Source organism: Canis lupus, chromosome 10, assembly GCF_048164855.1.
Source record: "Canis lupus baileyi chromosome 10, mCanLup2.hap1, whole genome shotgun sequence".
Lineage (NCBI taxonomy): Eukaryota > Metazoa > Chordata > Mammalia > Carnivora > Canidae > Canis > Canis lupus.
This window is the reverse complement of record NC_132847.1, coordinates 39735362-39755934: the sequence shown is the minus strand read 5'-3', so window position 1 is coordinate 39755934 and position 20573 is coordinate 39735362. Positions and strand designations below refer to the sequence as shown.

Below are 20573 nucleotides of genomic sequence, written 5' to 3'. Positions count from 1 at the left end.
TCCCCTATGTTTGCTTGATCTTCTCTCTACCTTATGAAATTAAGGAAATCTTCATTGACTTTTACAGATTCTCTAGCAGCAGCTAAGAGGCTACAGAATTGTTAAATTAAAATGTAGACTCACATGAGGATATTATACACTGAATTTTGGAGAGTTTCAAGTTGGTTTATTTGTTATTATGAGTGTTTGGGATGTTCTAAATTACAGCTAGAAAAATCTCTGCCAATTTTTTTCCAAACAAGTATGATTTTACATATCTCTGCCTGTTCTTCAAAGACAGACATGCTACAACAAAGCATGAGTTTTCACAAATATGGGCTGAGGTTATGAAAATGAGGAGTACACTCATGCAATCAAAAAAGAAAAAAGCAAGAACAATGACAGTGTAAACCATAATGATCATGCCTAACTTCTAATGAAGCCAGAAACTGCTCCAAGCACGCTGTTCAGAAAATCTAATGAGAAAATGTACAATAAGCAGTCTAACAGTGAAAATGAGCCCCTGTGCAGGGTTTCTGGCTAAGAAGCTTTTGTATAATGCTTTCAGATTTATAGTCATTTAACACATTTATTGAGCCTCTAATCTGAACCAGTACTATGCAAGGTACTGTGGAAAACAAAAATGATGACCTGACTCTTTTGAAGTTATAATTTAGTTGGAAAAAAATACATATGAGTCCACCTAAAACACACAACAGTATACTTCATAGTCAATAGCTAGTGGGTATGATCTGGATACTAAATCCAAAAGGAGCTGGACAAAGGGACAAGCTGGTGAGAGAGAAGGCACCATATTAGGTGCAATGTCCGATATGGGCCATGTGTGTCCCAAGAGTGTGATGCGAGAAGGGGTTACTCAAGAAGGAGCCTACAGTAGGTTCTTGGCCTTAATATTCTATTCAGTAAATTTATCCAACCCTGAACTGGATAGGTACCTACTCTGTGCAAGGCAGGAAGATATAAAGAAAAGAAAGATAAAACCAGTGCCCATAAGCTGATAGTATAGAGGAAGACAGTACTGTCCACATAAACACAACACATGCCAGTTTATGTAATGGTAATTCAAAGTGGTGTGAACAAAAAGGACTTATAAGTATAGCAAAGTGAGACTAAGGGACACTGCTGAGGATGCAACTTTAAAGCACATCAAGAATTTTGTTAGCTGGGCCTGGGCATGGAGGGGCATTGGAGGTAAGTGGCTCATTAGAAGAAGAGGTGGAGAGACTAAAAGCAGTGTGGTCAGCATTTTAAAGGACCAGGACATCCTGCCATTGTCCAGGACCATTTTTCACTTAAAAAAAACCCCATATTTTTGGTTTTTTTAATTTACTCTTCTCCCCCGCACCCTAGATTTTGATCTCTGAACCCCAGTGCCTAGCAAAGTGCTTGGTGTTTGGGTTATACTCCACAAGCATTTCTTGAGAAAAAAAAAAAGAAGGAAGGAGGGAGGGAGAGAGGGAGGGAGGGAGGGAGGGAGGGAGGGAGGGAGGGAGGGAGGGAGGAGGAAGGAAGGAAGGGCAAGTGGGAAGAGAGATGACAGAGAACAGAAGGAAATGCTGTCAGGGGAATTTCAGGCCATGAAGAACTGTTGACTGAGTATTTGCTCTAGGTTTTGAATCTTGAAACCTGATTAGAATCTTTCTACAATAAAATGAAGATGAAAAGTGTAAAATGAAACAAAATAGTTACCAGAGGAAAGAAACTCTGGCTTTTTTCCCCCCAGACTGTTTATTTTCACATATTTACTAAGTTGTATTTGTCACTGCGATGTATTTGCTCCCTCTGGAAGATGGCGGGGTGCAGGGCAGGGGGCTTGCTGCCTTTGGCTCGAGATTCACTAGCAGGAAGGACACGCACTTTATTATACATACACACATGCCATAAGCTTTGCAAATGATCTTACATTTGCTCAGTAGCCAAAAGAGGCGAAGAATGAGAATAAAAACAAATGTGTTTTAGCAACATCAAGTCCAACTTTTCCATCTTCCCCATGAGGAAAATGTATATTATGAAACTCTAGGACTCTCACAACCTCACCCGATACAACCCTGGAGCTGGGAATTTATGAATTATTTTGGCTAGAGACAAAAGTTCTTCAATCCGCCCATATCACCCAGATGTCCATTGCAAGATGGGGGCCTGGAGAATAACAACATTTTTCTTTAAAACCATTCATATTAAGAGCAGCTTTTGTTCCTCTTCCTATCTGGCAGCAAAATGGGTTTTGACTGCATATGTGGAGGAGAAAATCTCTGTGTCTCAGGCTCACACATTCAATTTTAGAGTTGAAGGACATCTTAGACATTTGTTGGATATAAATACTTATTGAACAGCTATTCTGTTCCAGGCACTATCCACTTGACATCATGGATGAACAAACGAAACCCCAGAAAAACTACAAACCCAATCCAGTGTCACATAGCTAGAACATAGTGGCGCTAAGACTCAAAATTATTAGTTTGATAAAAACATAAAGGAGATAGTCTACAAAATAGGTTAAAGGTTCTCAGGGAGGTGGTGAAACACACTATTATGAGAGCCAGGCTCCCAAGCAGTGCCTCTCTCTCACTAGGAAGGGATCTCAATCTTGACCAGTGAGTCCTACCCCAAAACCTAGAGGTAGGATTGGCTGTACAGCTACTTAAGGTTGGCATATGTAGTTATGGGTTGCAGCTAATGATCCCACATGAATATGTGTTACTTAGTATTATATACTTATTCTTTCTGTCTCCAGGTAAAGCATCCTTCCCCCAATGTATGCAATTCTGATGACTCTTATCTTTAGCTCATCATATCTGGTGTCCCTTTAATTTCTATCAATCTCTCTCTCTCTCCCTTTATCCTTCCTCCCCTTGCCCCTTCCTTCCTGCCAATCCCTTCTGCCCCATTGGTTGAAACTAAACAAAACAGGGTTAGATAAACTCCTCTTTTCTACTGCACAAATTGGGCCCAAGCAGAGATAACAGAACTCAAGTACTCTTAGGGAGCATATTCAGGGTAATGACAGATGCTGATTTGAAGGTAGAAAGTTAAACTCTACTCTATGGATAAGAAATTTCATGAACTGAAGGGAGGTGGATCCCAGAGAATTTGCAAAAAATACTCCAGTCACTGGGCATTACCTTAGTCATTTACTAACAACCTGGAGGCATAAAGGGTCATACTTGTAAGCTTAATAATGGAATGGAAGGCAAGTTGAGAACTTACTTAGTCTATTTGCCAATTTGGGCAGGTTGACCTTGATGAATACTAGACAACTGTGTAACTATTCAGAAAAGGTATTCCCTTGGCTTGCAGAAGGGCAGGAACAATCACTACTTCTATGTCCTGATACGCTGGTGCCCAAGACTTTCCTCCCATGCTACCAATTGGATCATTTCATAGAAACTTGAGTGAGGAATGGAAACAAATACAAATTTATCAGAAAATCCTTCCTCTTCAATAGAGTAGCAGTTTTAACACTGGATATACATTAAAATTATTTGGAGAGCTTTAAAATATTTTATTGTGATTAGGGCTCCACCCCAGAGATTTGAATTTAATTGGTTTTCAGCAGGGCCTAGATTTTTTTTTTTTTTTTTTTTTAAGATTTCCCAGTGATTCTAAAGTACAGCTAGGGTTAACACCATCGCCACATATGTATTACCTATTTACAGAACTGGGTGAAATTCTCTTCTTAAAATATTTCGCAATTACAATCAGCAGAAACTCAAATAGAAACTTAATAATTTGGTAAATCCCCCAAAGCAGGTGCTGAACCTTTGGGCCTTTTATCCTGAGTTATACCTAGTAACTTGCCTATACAGGGTAGATGTTCAGTAAATATTTATTAGCTGTATGAATGAAAATTGAGAAGATTCACTCTCAGACGGTTTTACATTTTTAAGAATTTACCCATTTCTTCTGGGTTATCCAATTTGTTGGTATGTAATTGTTCATGATAGTCCCTTATGGTCTTCTAACTTATGAGGCATCCACTGTAATGCCTTCTCTTTCATTTCTGATTTTATTTGCATCTTCTCTCTTTTTTTCCCCTTAGTCTAGCCAAAAGTTTGTTGGTTTTGCTTATCACTTCAAAAAAAACCCAACTCTTAGTTTAGTTGAATTTTTCTAAGCTCTATTTGTTTTTTGTTTTGTTTTGTTTTTAAAGATTTTATTTATTCATGAGAGACACACACACAGAGAGAGAGAGAGAGAGAGAGAGAGGCAGAGACATAGGCAGAGAGAGAAGCAGGCTCCATGCAGGGACCCCAATGTGGGACTTGATTCCGGGTCTCCAGGATCACACCCTGGGCCGAAGGCAGGTGCTCAAACCGCTGAGCTACCCAGGCATCCCTCTAAGCTCTATTTGATTCATTCTGATCTCATCTTTATTATTTCCTTTTTTCTGATAATTGTGGACTTAGTTTGTTCTTCTTTTTCTAGTTCCGCCCAATAAGAAATCAGAAGATTGAATCAAAAATCAAATATCTCCCAACAAAGAAAAGCCAGGACCTAATGGTTTCACCAGTGAATTCTACTAAACATTAAAAAATGATAATACCAATTCTTCTTAAACTTTTCCAAAAAATAGAAGGGGAAACACTTCCAAACTAATCTTATGAAACCAGTATCTCTCTGATACCAAAGCCAGACAAGTATACTGCAAGAAAAGAAAACTATAGGCCAATATCCCTAATGAACATGGTTGCAAAAATCATGAATACAATTCTAGTCACCTGAATTCAATAGCACATTGCAAGGTTTATACACCATGACCAAGTAGGGCTTATCTGTGGGATGTAAGGGTGGTATAACATATATAAATCAGTCAAAGTCATACACCGCCTTAACAGAATGAAATGTAAAAATCATGGTCATCTCAGCAGATGCAGGGAAAAGTTGACAAAATTCAATATCTGCTCATGATAAAAAAAATAAAACCTCTAAAAATAGGTGTAAAAAGAACTTACCTCAACACAATGAAGGTCGTATTTGAACAACCCACAGCTAACATCAAAATAATGGGAAAAAAACTGAAAGCTTTTCCTCTAAAATTCAATATACACAAGAATGCCCATTTTAACCACTTCTGTTTAATGTAGAGCCAAAAGTCCTAGTTACAGCAATTAGATATGAAATAAGAGGCATCCAAGTCAGAAAAGAAGAAATAAAATATTCTCTGCAGATTACATGGTCATATATGTAGAAAAACTTAAAGATTCAGCAACAACAAAAAACTACGATAAATAATAAATTCAATAAAGCTTCAGGATACAAAGTCAACATAAAAATTAACAGCATTTCTACACATTAAGAACTACCAGAAGAGGAAATTAAGAAAATCCCATTTACAACACCATCAAAGAGAATAAAGTGCTTAGAAATAAACTTATCCAATTAGGTGAAAGACTTATACCCTGAAAACTATAAAACAATGATGAAAGAAATTAAAGGCATATATAAATGGAAAGATAACCCATGTTCACAGATTGGAAGAATGTCCGTGATACTCAAAGTGATCAATAGAGTCAATACACTTCCTATCAAAATTCCAATGGCATTATTTACAGAAATAGAGAAACAAAGCTATAATTCATATGGAATTTCAAAAGACCCCAAATAGCCAAAGAAATCCCTAGAGAGAATAAAAAAGTTAGAGGTATCACACTTCCTGATTTCAAACTATATTTCATAAATACAGACATTTAGACCAATGGAGCAAAACAAAGAGCTCAGGGACACCTGGGTGGCTCAGTGATTAAGCGTCCGACGTTGGCTCAGGTTATGATCCTGGAGTCTTGGGATTGAGTCTCACTTCAGGCTCCCTTCATGGAGCCTGCTTCTCTCTCTTCCTATGTCTCTGCCTCTCTCTCTCTCTCTCTGTCTCTCATGAATAAATAAAATCTTTAAAAAAACAAAACAAAACACAAAGAGCTCAGAAGTATATTCACACATATATGGTCAACTAATTTTTGACAAGGGTGCCAAGAACTCACAATGGGGAAAAGATAATCTCTTCAATAGATGATGTTAGGAAAATTGGATATCCACATTTACAAGAATGAAATTGGACACTTATTCTCACAGGAATACAAAAATCAACTCAAAATGGATGAAATACTTAAAAGTAAGACTTGGAACTGTAAAATTGCTAGAAGAAAATAGGAAAAAAGCTTCTTGACATTGGTGTTGGCAATGACTTTTGTCATGACACCAAAACCACATGCAGCAAAAACTAAGGTAAGTGGGACTAGATGAAACTAAAAAGCTTATATACAGCAAAGGAAACAATCAACAACGTTAAAAGGCAATCTACATAATGGGAGAAAATATTTGCAAACTATATACCTGATAAAGGGTTAATATCCAAAATATAAACTCTCACAATCAATTGTTAAAAACCAAATTATCTAACTAAAACTCGGCAAAGAAATTGAACAGACATTTCTCAAAAGAAGATATACAATGGCCAACTGGCACATAAAAAGGTGCTCAACATCACTAATCATCAGGGAACTGCAAATCGAAACCACAGTGAGATATGAGCTCATACCTGTTAGAATGACTATTATCAAAAAGACAAAAGTAACAAGTATTGGTGAGATGTGAAGAAAAGGGAAACTTTGCACATTGTTGATAGGAAGCAAATTGGTAAATTGGTGAAACTATTATGGAAGAATATGGAGATTCCTCAAAAAATAAAAAATACAAACTCTATAGGACACCTGGGTGGCTCAATGGTTAAGCGTCTGCCTTCAGCTCAGGGCGTGGTCCCGGACTTCCCAGGATCAAGTCCCACATGGACTCTCTTGGAGGAGCTTGTTTCTCCCTCTGCCTATGTCTCTGCCTCTCTCTTGGAGTCTCTCATGAATAAATAAATAAAATCTTTAATAAAAAAAATACAACCACTATATGATTCAGCAATTGCACTTCTAAGTTTATGTATCAAAAGGAAATGAAATCTGGATCTTGAAAAGACAGCCGCACCCATTTTCACTGCAGCATTATTCATAATCACCAAGACATGGGAACAATCTAAATGTCCACTGACAGAGGAATAAGTGGTATACACATGCAATGGAATATTATTTAGTCTTAATAAAGAAGGAAGTTCTGCCATTTGTGACACCATGGAAGAATCTGGAGGATATTATGCTAAGTGAAATAAGCCAGACACAGAAAGACAAACACTGCATGATCTCACTTATAAGTGGAATCTAAAATAGTGAAACTCATAAAAGCAGAGCCTAAGTATAATGGTATTTTACCAGGAGCAGAGGAGAGGGAGAAATGAGGAAGTGTTGGTCAAAGAGTACAAAGTTTCTGTTATGGATGAGTGACTTTGGGAGATTTAATGTATGCATGGTGGTAACAGTTAACAGTTAACAGTTAACAGTTTAGACTGTATTGTATACTTGAAAGTTGAAAGAAGATACCTCTTAAATTTTCTCAGCATATACATGCACATACAGTAATCTATATATTATATAGGTGTGATAGATAAGTTATTTAGCTTCCTTGTGGTGATCTTTTCACAATGTATAAATACATTGAAACATTAAGTTATATACCTTAAATATATGTTCTTTTTATGTCAATGGTATCTTAATAGTTTAAAAAAAAGAAAATTGAAGAGAAATAAAAACTTCCACGGGCTATTGAACTAGCCAAATAAAGAATTTTTAAATAAACAGAAAAAAGACAGCCAAGAGTTACAAATTCCCAATATGGCTAGTAAAGGTTGTGGACATCAAACATATTGCCAAACATTTTTTATTCTAACAAACAGGTTTATGGGGTAACATAGGCCATAAATTGGTTCCAAACATTCAGTCTTTGGACTTAGTGTATTCTCCTGAAAGGAGATCAGATCTTAGAGAGGGGGGAAAAGCATCCCTCTAAAGATATATGATCTGGATGATTAGAAGTCCTGGTAATACACTGAGATTAGGCTTTAACCTGGAAAGTAAAAGGAAGGCAACCACAAACTCTTAAACATCTGAAGTGTGAAATCTTCCCTAACACAATGAAAAGAGCATCTCATATGAATGACAGAGTAATCAGATCCATTCTGAACTTGTATATCTTTCCTTTAAACAAAAACTCAAGCATTTCCAATGAAAACAAGGCTGATAACATATAACACTAGATGAATAACAGATAAATCTTGCTTTAGGGCTCATTTTAGCTGAAAGTTCTAAAACCTCTTAAAACAAGTACTGTGAACCTTAATTGGATGTTATGATAGAGATGAAATGATTTTAAAAGAAAAAAATATTTCAGAAGCCAAATCTTAATGTTAAAATTTTTCTTTTGGTATTTATTATTTTATGGTGTAGAAGTTACTTGCTAACTAAAGTTTATATTACTGTAAGTATCAATATTTTTATGGGAGAAAAATTATGTTTGCAATTAAAAATTCTGAGGAGCAGCCCGGGTCGCTCAGCGGTTTAGCACCGCCTTCAGCCCAGGATGTGATCCTGGAGACCCGGGATCGAGTCCCGCGTCGGGCTCCCTGCATGGAGCCTGCTTCTCCCTCTGCCTGTGTCTCTGCCTCTCTCTCTCTCTCTGTGTCTTCATGAATAAATAAATAAAATCTTAAAAAAAAAAATTCTGAGGAGTTAACTTACTTTCCCTTAGCACAATTATGAAATGACAAGTTTGAATGATCTTCCCCATTACTGTGAGATAAGACTCCTTGAGGATGTTTATTTTAATTTTTCCATATTTATATTGACAACATTTTGGCAGCCACATCCCTTTGGAATAATATCATAATCTTCCTTTTTTAAGATACCTCCACAGTGTGATGATATCATCATCTTCTTTTTTTTAGGTACTTCCACAGTGTGATGATTTTTTTCTTACTCATCTAATAATTTTATTCAGCTCCAAAAATTATATTCAACTAAAAAAAATTCAATGCAAAATTTATTAACTCTAAAAAATGCTTTCATCCTTTATAAGCAAGCCATTTTTTTGCTATTTGGATATATATAAATTTGACAAGCCCTTCATTTAATCAGTTGAGATTTAACAAAATATTCTTACTCAATATATTAATCTATTAATCCATACTATTTGTTAGTCTGGAGATTAATTTGGCATTTCAGAATGTAAAAAATGTCATAAAAGACCTTTAAGTCTTCTTCAGGCACCAATATAAAGGTTGACACTGCACGTAAGAGCGTCCAGCTATCTGACTCATTGCCATTTCAAATGAACTGCCATTTACCCCTTTGACCTTGGTCTTGGCACAGACGTAGTACAGTGGTACATATGATGTTACACACAGTATTCTTAAGTGCTTTATGCATCTGGAATTCCTTATGGGAAAACTTAAATTAACTGGCTGAAGACAAAGCTAGAGCTCTCAGAGACAGATCTTTAGTATCAAATTTAAAAACTATATGCTTAAGTAATTTAGGCTGAAGAAGGATAGTTTCCACTAAACAAGCCACACTACTAGATCAGTCAGAAAAATGCATTTGTTAAAAATGTTATTTCAGAGTATTTAGTGGGGGAAAGTGAAGAAGTAGAGAAAAGCAGCAGCTTCTCAAGGTAGTTGGTACACTGTTTAATTCACTGAAAATAAAGAACCGTCATAAAGTACAAGTACATATATTCTATTTTCTAATTAGGAAAAAAAAAAACCCAAACCAGACATTTTGATGCAAAAGTGAAAGCAGAATTAGTGATGTAAGATTAGCGAGAGTCATATATTCAACTGGGTGTTGAATGTAAGTGATAAATCACTAAATTCTATTCCTGAAACTAATATTACACTACATGTTAACTAACTAGAATTTAAATAAAAATTTGGGGAGAAAAAAAGTTGCATTATCAGAGTTATTCAATGAAACTTAAGTAATCTTATGGAAATTAGTAAAGGTTGTAGAAAGAAAGTTTATATGGTGCCTTCTCTTATTGGTCAAACCAGGGTTGCAAGTAAAGGCAATTATCAATACTCCAATATCAGAGATTGGGGAAATTAAGCCTTCCTTATTTTCTGTGAGCCGAGAAAAAGGATAGGGGAAAAGCCAAAGAAAAGATTCTGCTCAGTATCTCCCTGGGTCAAGGCTTTTTCTCCAGCATCAAACACCACCAGTGAGAAGAATGAAGGATTTTATATTTAATGCTTGTCCATATTTTCACTCTGCTTTCCCTCCACTGATTTTTATTTTCCTGAACTCTTCAAAAGATCACTCAGAGAAGATGTTCTCAAACTCAGAAAGTTAACCAAGCCTCTTCACAAGCTCCCCATCCATCACAGAACATAATTAATTCCAGAAGTTGAGCAGTTGTCCTTTATTCCATAACATCTGAGTATTTTAACTGCTTTTACAGTTCTATCATATTTGGAATAGAATAATTATTAGCTGATAGACTTAAAAATATCAGAGCTAAAAGAGACCTGTGAGAACATATCACCAGGCTGGAAAATTGGTCTGGCAAATTAATTCAACAGGTGGATAGGATTTATTTGGGCTGAATTTGAATGCTTACCAGTAGACTATAACATGTATTCTACAGGGCCTCTAAGGACATATATATTCATAACCTCTGATCTTTCTCAAGGGTATAAGGTGATCAAATTAAATTTGAATGTCTAAATGTAGAATGGAGATGAAAGAAAATCCATTAAGCTGATTAGCTATTCAAAATGAATATGAAGGCCACAGATGACCATCCACAGAAGGCTGCTGGTCTGCCCTCCCCTCATTGTTTTAGCTTCCTATCCAGCCTAGTATGAGTTTACTTAATATATATATTTTTTCAATATTTGAAAGTCAAATGAAGACATACAGCCTATATGTTTACATTTTTATAATTTACATTTTACTTTTCCAATGCCTTGTGAGTAGATGACAACTGAAATCCTCAATAGTATCTCAATAAAATGCTAACAATTAGAGTATCAATTTACTAGGTGAAAAAGAAGTAATTGTGAATTTCACATAACATCAATATTTGATGCTTTGCTGAATGATAAAATTCTACCTTTTGTTGCACATCAGTCTCTTATTCAGTACAAGAGTCACAATGTGGCATTCACATCAGAGAGCCAGTATGAAAGTTCTCCATACACTCCTTACCAGTTTTGTGAGACACATGTTCTGGATCAACCCTATAGAATATTCAAACATGGCCATTTGAAGAGACTGCATAATAGGAACATTTCAAATTTGTACATTTTGGCTTTGCTGATGTATGTTTGTTATCAGTTATATCTCATGGCACTATCACCATGTAGCATCATGCAGTGCAGATGTAGGAAGTTTCTGATATTTAAGACTAAGAAAAGAGGTGAATCATAAAAGTAAAAGGTCTGTTTTTTCCTAATCAGCTCAGAGATCTGGCTTGATATGAAGCAGGCCTCCAAAGATGACAAACATGCTAGTGGATGCAATCCAATAGCTCCATCTTCTGAGTAGACCCAAACACCAGTGTGGTTAAACAGCAAAATTGATCTGGTTTCTTACAGGATATGCCCTTTGGCCAGGTTTCCCAGGGTACATCATTTCCACTGGGATCTGCCTGGAACCAAAATGGTCTCCAGTTATCAGTGGATTCAGTAAAGGAAGACCTGTCAGATCATGTGCAGGCCTGGATGACACAGAAAGGAATGAGACTCGAACTTTGAATTCAAGAAATTTTTACTCATTAGAGTATGTTGACATTTTTCTGAACCTACATCTTACTACTTTCCACTCTTCATGAAAAATCTAGAAGAATCAGCAGATATATGTATGTTTTTTCCTTCTTCAGTTTCATGTTTTATAATATACAGCAATTTTAATCAAACCTCTTATTTGTCACATATAATACTTTTCAACATCAAATAAAATTCTTTCATTAAAAAATATTACTATTGTGCTTTGTATTTTATAGTTTGGAGAAAAATCTAGTCATAGACCACACAGCTCAAGATACAGTTTTGAATTATTATTCTTCCAAGTACAATGCCTCAGGCCTTTACTTTCAGCTTAGCAACCATTAGCCACTATCCACCTTCACCACTGCTCTCACTCCCATGCCCAATTCCCACAGCAGTTTCTGTTTTTCCAAATCTCCTCATATGCAAAATTCATCATTCACTGAACTGAATAACCTTAGGGAACTTCCATCCATTATGACATCAAAACACCAAACCCACATATCAGTCATTTGCAAAGTGCTTGATAGCAATGGAATCCAACATAAACTCATATGGTGTTAATGTTAAAATGGTTGCTGGTTTTGCCAGTATAATTAAGGCGATTCAATAAGCATAATGTATCATAAAGCTTTAATACATGAGGTCCATTTCTAATTACAAATCCTCTTTCTGGTTCTAACATGACCACAGAGGGACGTCTGGGTGGCTCAGGGGTTAAGCGTCTGCCTTCGGCTCAGGTTGTGATCCTGGGGTCCCAGGATCAAGTCTCATGTCAGACTCCCTGCATGGAGTCTGCTTCTCTCTCTGCCTCTGTCTCTGCCTCTCTCTCTCTCTCTCTCAATTTGTATCTCTCAGGAATAAATAAATAATATCTTTTAAAAAATTAAAAAAAATAACATGACAACAGATAAAATTTGCTTGGTAAATGAGATAAATTCTATATTGCTTAGTACATAGAAGTATATTAATAACTGAGCTATAGATGCATAGATTTAATTCCTGGTAACTTCCTTTCATCTGGATTTATGTGCCACCAAATGCTCTGCATACTCCCAACCACAAAAGTATGCACTGAACCTGTTACTGCTGGGTCTTACAAACTCCCCACTCATCCTAGGGGGGTGCAGGACTTACTTGCTGCTGAGGCAGCGTCTCAAGGAGTAGGAGGCTCCTCCCCCGCAGGTGCGTGAGCACTCACTCCATGGGCCCCACGCATCCCACAGGCCATCCCGGTCCTCTTCAGAGCGTGCTGTCCTGGAGCTCTGTGAGAAAAAAAGGATGGTCAGTATCATGTCCCCAGTGACCCGTGAAATGTGTCCTAAAGTGTGGGTGTTCTGTATGTCTATATATGGTAGCCTTGCTGGAGATGAAAACACTAAGCAGATTCTTTCCAATTTAATAATGTGTGTATGTTTGCAGAGAGGACTATTTGATTTTAAGTTTAAGGACCTAGGGTCATGCCTGAAAGGGACAGAGATTGCATAATGGAGCAACTAAAACAGGGAGCAAGAAATAAGAATCTGGGTAAGGGGTAGATACATCGAAGCCACATTTTGCACTGAAGTCACAATTTTGCCCAAGGAGCATAAGTCTACTCATCTACTACTGCTTCGTGAAAACAGAGAAACTGCTCTCAGAGATGTTTCTGCTCTGAGAAGCTTGAAATGTGTTTATCAGCTTAACCTTCCAAAATTTAACAACTCATACAACTGACACATTTTTTTTTAAGGGAGGAACATCATTTCCAGATTTCAGACTTGTTAATTAGAATAACTACATGAAGTAACCTCAGTAATGCAGGGACTGCCTCTTGACACTCATAGATTTGCTTGTTACTGACAGGCTTCCTAGTGAAATCTGCACCTACTATATAGAAAACTGTTTATGTACCCATCTCCATGTTAAGCCTTACTTTTCTCATAAGAGGCAAAGATAAAATTTGTGCCATAGGCTCTGGAGTTAGAAACTGCCTGGGTTGGTATATGGATTCTGTTTTTACTAAGTGTCCTTGAACAATTAAATTACCACCTGCCTACACTAAAATTTCCCTTTTTATAAAATGGGGATAATATTATAACCATGCTACTACATGCACACACACACACACACACACACACACACACACACACACATACATACTCTGTAAGAAGATTGGCTAAATGAACTTAGCCTAGGACTAGTTTCAGAGTAGAACATGAATAAATATTACCCACAATTATGTTATTATAAATCGAGAATGTCATATACATACATGCACAGTCGTATTAGCCTGCTTAAGCTGCCATAGCAAAATACCAGACTGGGTGGATTAAACAATAAAAAATAATTTTCTCATAGTTCTGGATGCCAGCATGGGTGGCTCCTGGTGAGAGCTTTCCCCTTGGGTTGCAGAAGGCAACCTTCTCACTGTGTGCTCACATGGCCTCCACTTTGTATGAGGAGAGAGAGAGAGGAAGAGAGAGAGAGAGAGAACGAGAACAGAGCAAGTTCTCTGGTGTCTCTTCCTCTAAAGACACTAATCCCATCATGAGGATCCCACTTTCATGACCCCCATCCCAACTAATTATCTGCATTGCAATCACACTGGGGATTAGGACTTCAACATATGAATGGTGTGGGGGCCACAATTCAGTCCATAGCAATGGTTCTACAAATAGTGAATGTAAACTGGGGTCAAATTATTTTACTGAGTAAATTAAACATGATATCCAAACATTAAAGATGGCATCTTCTGGTATCAATCAAGGACATAATTATGAAAAACATTAAAGTTCCAAAACTATTTAGATTTGGAAAGATATACATGTTAGACAATATGACAATTTCATCTTCAGTTTTCCCTCTAAGAGAGAGCACAGGCGATGTGCAATAAATACCGTGAAAGGATGGGACATGGAGGCGAAAAGGAGGGTTACCTCTTATGAAGCATTGAGGGAACTTGAGTTAATGTAAGTAAAGTAACCAGGGCATAGTAGGTCTACAAGTGGTAATTCATATTGTTATTGATGTTGTTGTTAATTTTGTTTTTAATCACTCTCTCATGGCCTACCTGTTTATATGCAAAGTGTTATCACACAGAAGAGGCTCCTGAAAAAGGAAAGAACATCCTCTAGCCCCTCAGAAAACTTTATTTTGCAGTAGTAGGCTTCTTTATGGATCAGTTGCTATGGGGCTGCTCTGTTGTCAAATTGACGACTCCTTGGACCTTTTAAAACCTGAACAGGCAAAGCTAGAAACCCCACCTCAGGGTGTTGCATCAAGGCTTGTCTAACTAATATGAGCTTTATTTAGATTCATAGATTCATAAGTCATTTGAAAAGGGCTAGCCCAGGATAGCATGTTGGTTAAGAGCAGGGACTGAAAGACTACTTAGCCCTGTTGCCAGGGCTTCTTATAGGTCACCTCTTTATGCTTCAGATTTTAATCAGCAAATAAGGATAATAAAGACTATTATCATGAGAATTAACAGTTCATATATAAAAGTCACATAAGGCTGAAAACAGCCCGAATGTCCATCAGTGGCTGAGTGCATAACTCAGATATGATATATACACACAAGAGCACATTATTCAGCCTTAAAAGGAAGGACATTCTGACACATGCTACAACATGCATGAGCCCTGAAGGCATCATGCTAAGAGAAATAAGCTTAGCATAAAAGGACAGAAGGAACAAAAATTATATGAGGCACCTCCAGTAGTCGGATGCATAAAGACAAAAAGTGGAATGGTGGTTGCTGGGGGCAGGGGCACGGGAGGCATGGTCAATCGTTTTTTAATGAGCACACAGTTCCAGTTTGGGAAAATGAAGAGAATTCTGGAAATGGACAGTGGTGATGGTTGTACAGCAATGAGAGTACAGCCTTTAGGTGTACCTAATGTCACTGAACAGTGCACCTAAAAATGATTAAAATGGTAAATTTTATACATTTTATCACAATAAAAATACACACATACAGACATCCATCTTTCAGAAGCTAATAGGGCTTAAATTAGCACTGTATACGCATTTGCCCCTTTTATTAACATTATTTATTGTTAACATTATTTATAAACACATGTGCACTCTGAAAGGTTGTAGAAGGTGCTCTGGGAAGGAACTAGTGTTTTTTTTTTCCTACTAGGTTTAGCTGAGACACTGTACTCCTAAGGCATCAGCTCTCTGAACACCCGGATGTTCCCACAGCAGAACCTCCCAGCCAGCCACCTGCCACATTGGATTTACCTGGTGATATGACCTGTCAGTAGTTCAAGGACCCTATAAAATGTGGAACAGAATGGGCAAAAGAAACACTGGTTACCTCAGAGTCTGTTCTTTCTAAAGGAAGTATTTACTGAGCTCCCAAGCCTGGTTTTTAGGATTAATAAAATCAATCTTTAATCAAGGCAATATGGGGCACTCTGTTTCCAGAACTTAATTATATACTGAGGGAGAAAAGACTCTTTGGCAATGAAGTATACATTGTCCACATATCCATTAAATTCATTCCTCAGATTTTTAACAAGTTTATTGTGCATCTTCTGGCTCCCTTTAAGTTTTCTCTGTGTGACTGGAAGAAGTTCTGTTGAGAGCTATGGTATTTGCTGGATGCAGTAACTATTTGTGACAAACATACATTTGTACAATGTAATGTCCCTCACTTTATTCAAATTAAATAAGTCTGAGATGAAAACCAACATCACAAATGCTAGGATTCATGAAATAATTAAAATGAGTAAGATGAGTGATTACAAATTACGATACTATCCAATGATCACAACTGCATAAAAAGAAAAATCCACACGCAGTATTCACATGTGAACTCCATTTCCATGTGAGATAAGAAAACTAGAATGCCAAAGCCTTGGGAGGTTTCCCTCTGGCCGCTCTCTAAGATGTTTTGGAAATAATGTATAGCTGAGATGTTGTTTTTCTAAAGAAATTGTTTCAAAGTCTATGTTGAGTTGCTTGGTTTATTTTCATGTACCTTGTCCAAAGAAGCACTAAAACGGCTCTCAGGTGAGGTTGTACAGACTAAATCTCTTACCTCATCATAAGTTACAACTTTCAGTACAACTAGACGTACAAACTGCCCATGCTGCTCTGAAACAGATCACACACGAACCCAGAAGTAAGTCATGGGCCTGTTTCTCAAACTGGAAGATTCTCCAAGTTGTCTTTTAGCAAGTGGAATAAACATAATTCATGTCAACTGAATCCATGTTTAATGTTATAGAACGTGGAGTGATTTTACTCCTCTTTAACTGTGCCAGATTTCTACATTTACAACCAGAAACACCAATGCAGCAATGCATTTCAGGTCATTTAAGACCTACCAGCATCAGCTTATTACGGTTTTTAAGAGGGCCTCAGTATAAACAACTTTTGTGCCTGGTCCAGATGGGATTGGAGCTTACTCTCTCTTGTTTGGAAATGTGCGTTCCTCTTTACCACAGTAGCATTTTTTTTTAAGTCTTAACTTTGAATTGCACCTAGCAAGAGAAACTGAGGCAGAAATAATAAGGAACTAGATAATGAGTTGCCTAGAAGCAATGATGGTTGTTTCTGAAACCAAAAGTTTAAGCTTTTAAAATATACCTTGGGCAATCTTTCCAATTGGATTTCTGTCACATAAATATAATATTTTATTTTTTAATGATTTATTTATTTATTTATTTATTATTCATGAGAGACACACAGAGAGAGGCAGAGACACAAGCAGAGGAAGAAGCAGGTTCCCTGTGGGGAGCCCGCTGTGGGATCATTACTTGAGCCAAAGGCAGACCCTCAACCACTGAGCTACCCAGGCATCCCTAAATATAATATTTGAATCTCAGTATCTCAGAAACAAGCTCACAGATGCTATACAACACAGTGACCAAGAGATTACTCCTGACCCCACTGCAGGGCATTTCAGCAACAGTGTCAGGTGAGTTGGTGAGCGTTTGCTATGAATTGACCAAGAACGAAATGGCAACCACTAAATTCTGTAAATAAGACTCCAAGTGTCATCAGATTTATCCAAAATGATCAAAACTGCATATGATACTAAACTTGAGGAGAAAATTCATTATAAACCCTACCCTTATTACAGCACTCATTTTACTTTGTAGTGGATGGATGGGTTAAGATGGACAATGGGTGCCTCTTTTGAGCCAGCATTTTAGAAATCCAGCAAATGCTGAGAGAAGAAAGGCCTGCATCTTGGCTCTATAATATTTGAAAATTGAGTATTTGCCTTGAGTTATTCAATTGAGAAAAAATCCAGATCTAGAGTTCTATATCTTTGGTGCCACATGATGACCTTTATATGTAGCATTGATGATGACTGCTAAATCAACTACTTTCTTGTAAGAAAACTCAGCAATCAACTCTCAGCATCCATCCATGCATTGCTCTGGCCAGTTGAGATGTGCTAAGCCTCAGTCAGTGATGACTGCCTAGAATGTAGATCATGTACATCCTAGAAATATTCAAAGATCAGAATAGTTTCTCTGAGTACATTAACCTCAGGATGGTGTCATTTCTTCACCATTGCTGTTTACCCAATCATGATTTTTCAACTGTTTGTTTTGCAGTTGGTTTCAGAGCCAATTGCTTTGAAAGCAATAACCAAGTCTCAGGTGAACAAATTTAAGCCTGATGGCTACAAATAGTTAAGCACTTGGAGTAACCATGTGAAGTATGCATTCCCTGCATCTCACTGCCCAATAGACACTGAATGGATGTCTATTAGGATGACCTTCTATGGTCATGGGACGGGTTATGCAGGACTTATGAAAAATCTTGTAGGATGAAGCACAAATTAGCAGTAAAAAGACTCTGCAGTTCTATTCATGTATATACAGAGGCCTTGGAAAATATTTTTCCCAAATGTTGTAACAAGAGGTCAAGCTATATGGAACACAATAAAAACAGTGGTAGGAGCTGAGGGAATGGGTGATACAGGTTTTTGTAAAATGGGAGTCACAGAACAGATGAAGTTACATTATAAGCAAAGTGTTTTTCAAACACCAACAGATCTTCAAATGCAGCAAAATGGGTTACGAGACGAGGCAAAGAGCCATTCTTACTATTTCAAGATCAGCAGAAAGGCACCAGAGTCTCTGGTTTTCCTCTCCTCCAAGACAGCATTTAGCTTAAGCCATCTGGAGCAATGCATGTGACTGCACAAATGGATGTCACATTCTTCTAAATTAAAAAGAGGGGGCAACCTCCCCAGTAATGAGAGGACCATTTTTCTGGGGCGAGCCCACGCAAAGTGGAGAAATCTACACACAGAAACATCCTGTCCCTATACCAAAGCTTTGAAAATGAATCTGCAGATTCCATTTGTAACTCTCCTACACATATCAGGTCTCTATAAATTTTATCTAATCTGTGGCTTTTTTGACAATTTGGAATACTGGTTCTTTCACCAACTTCACATGTTAGGGGTTGCGATTCCCTGATTTGAGAGCTCACGGACATTAAGCTGTAACTGGGCTCTTGTAAAAGTCCATTGGCTTTTTGATGTAGTTTCTTAAAGAGCAGAGCATGTGGATACTGAGGCATGCGCTTTCCCAGATATTTGCTGCTGGCTTTGCTTAGGAAATTCAGATCATCTGGTTCTTATCACAGCTGCACTGCTGGGGGATATGATGAACTGCCAGTGACACAGTGCATGGTCTCTCAGAGGCCACTGCATGAAACCTGTCCCCTGCTACTGAGAAGAAAAGTCAATTCTGTAACATGGTGTAAAAGCTATGCAGGCCTCACAAAGACTTTTGGGCACCTGGCTTCCTTTTTCTTCCCCTGTACCTGTTCATGAGTGCACCCTAGCATACACCTTTCCCAATTTTGGGAGGGCACCTAATTGCACCTGAGCCTGGAGGGTTGCTGGTGAGGGGAAAAATGCTGAGATTTACTAAGAACCTATGTGCCAGCAAGTAAGCCAGAATCTACCCAAATTACTACATTTAATCCTCACAGTGATCCATGTCAGGTTGGATTCCCCCTCCCCTTATTTTACTAACAAGAAGATTGAGGCTCAGAGAGCTTGAACACCCTACATCATCCCACAGGAGAAAGTGCTCAGCTGTGGCTCTCACACTGACCTTACGAGTCATATCCTAGTCAATTTGCCTTCGGATTGTCAGATCTCTTTGACTGAGTTTCTGCAGCTGTAAAAGGGGAACATTGGTACTTCCCGTACTAGGGTGATCACGAAGGTTAACCAAGAGAACATATGTAAAGTACTGGATGTCCTTTCTGGCTTGTTAGTGTTAATTATTTCAACTCTGCTGCGAATATATAAATCCCTCTCGGGACAAGTCACACGGCTAGTATCTGGGTGAGCCAGGTTTTACACCTGTTATCTGATCACCTTTTGTTTTGCTTTGCGTAGCTTGAAATTGTTACCTTCCTTTCCATTTGAAGAAGCATTTCTCAGTACATAATTTTTTTTAATAGAACTAATGTTTTTCTTTTAAAAAAATTATTTTTGAGCACAGTAGATTGAGCAGCCAGCTCTAGGTTTCAGCTCAGGTTGTGATCTCTGGGCCATGGGTTTGAGCCCCACATGGAGCTTTGAGTTTAACTCGGAGACTGCTTAGTCAGCAGTAGAGTGTCTGCCTTCAGCTCAGAGCATGATCTCTGGTTCCAGGGATCAAGTGCTGCATCGGGCTCCCTGCATGGAGCCTGCTTCTCCCTCTGCCTGTGTCTCTGCCTCTCTCTGTGTCTCTCATGAACAAATAAATAAAATCTTAATAAAAAAAAAAAAAAAGACTCTCTCCCTCTCCCTGCACCCTTCCCCACTAAAATGAATAAATAAATATTTAAAAATTAATTTTGTACTCAGAATTCTTTCTTATTCTGGGAATAACAACTTGGAGATAGAATTGAGACAGCTTTGTTACTTTTTAGGAAACAAAAACCTGCCTCTGCTCAATGTCAAATGCTTCAGTGAGATTTT

General features: G+C 37.7%; 1 protein-coding gene across 4 annotated transcripts in view; it reads right to left on the bottom strand.

The window, feature by feature from the left end:
- The window catches only part of ADAMTSL1 (ADAMTS like 1), an 872407-nt gene that overhangs the window by 334684 nt on the left and 517150 nt on the right, over positions 1-20573 (bottom strand). For all 4 annotated transcript variants that reach the window (XM_072841474.1, XM_072841475.1, XM_072841477.1 and 1 more), the window contains one exon: positions 12776-12903. In XM_072841474.1, the coding sequence (XP_072697575.1) occupies positions 12776-12903 (128 nt within the window). The remainder of the gene's footprint in view (positions 1-12775; positions 12904-20573) is intronic.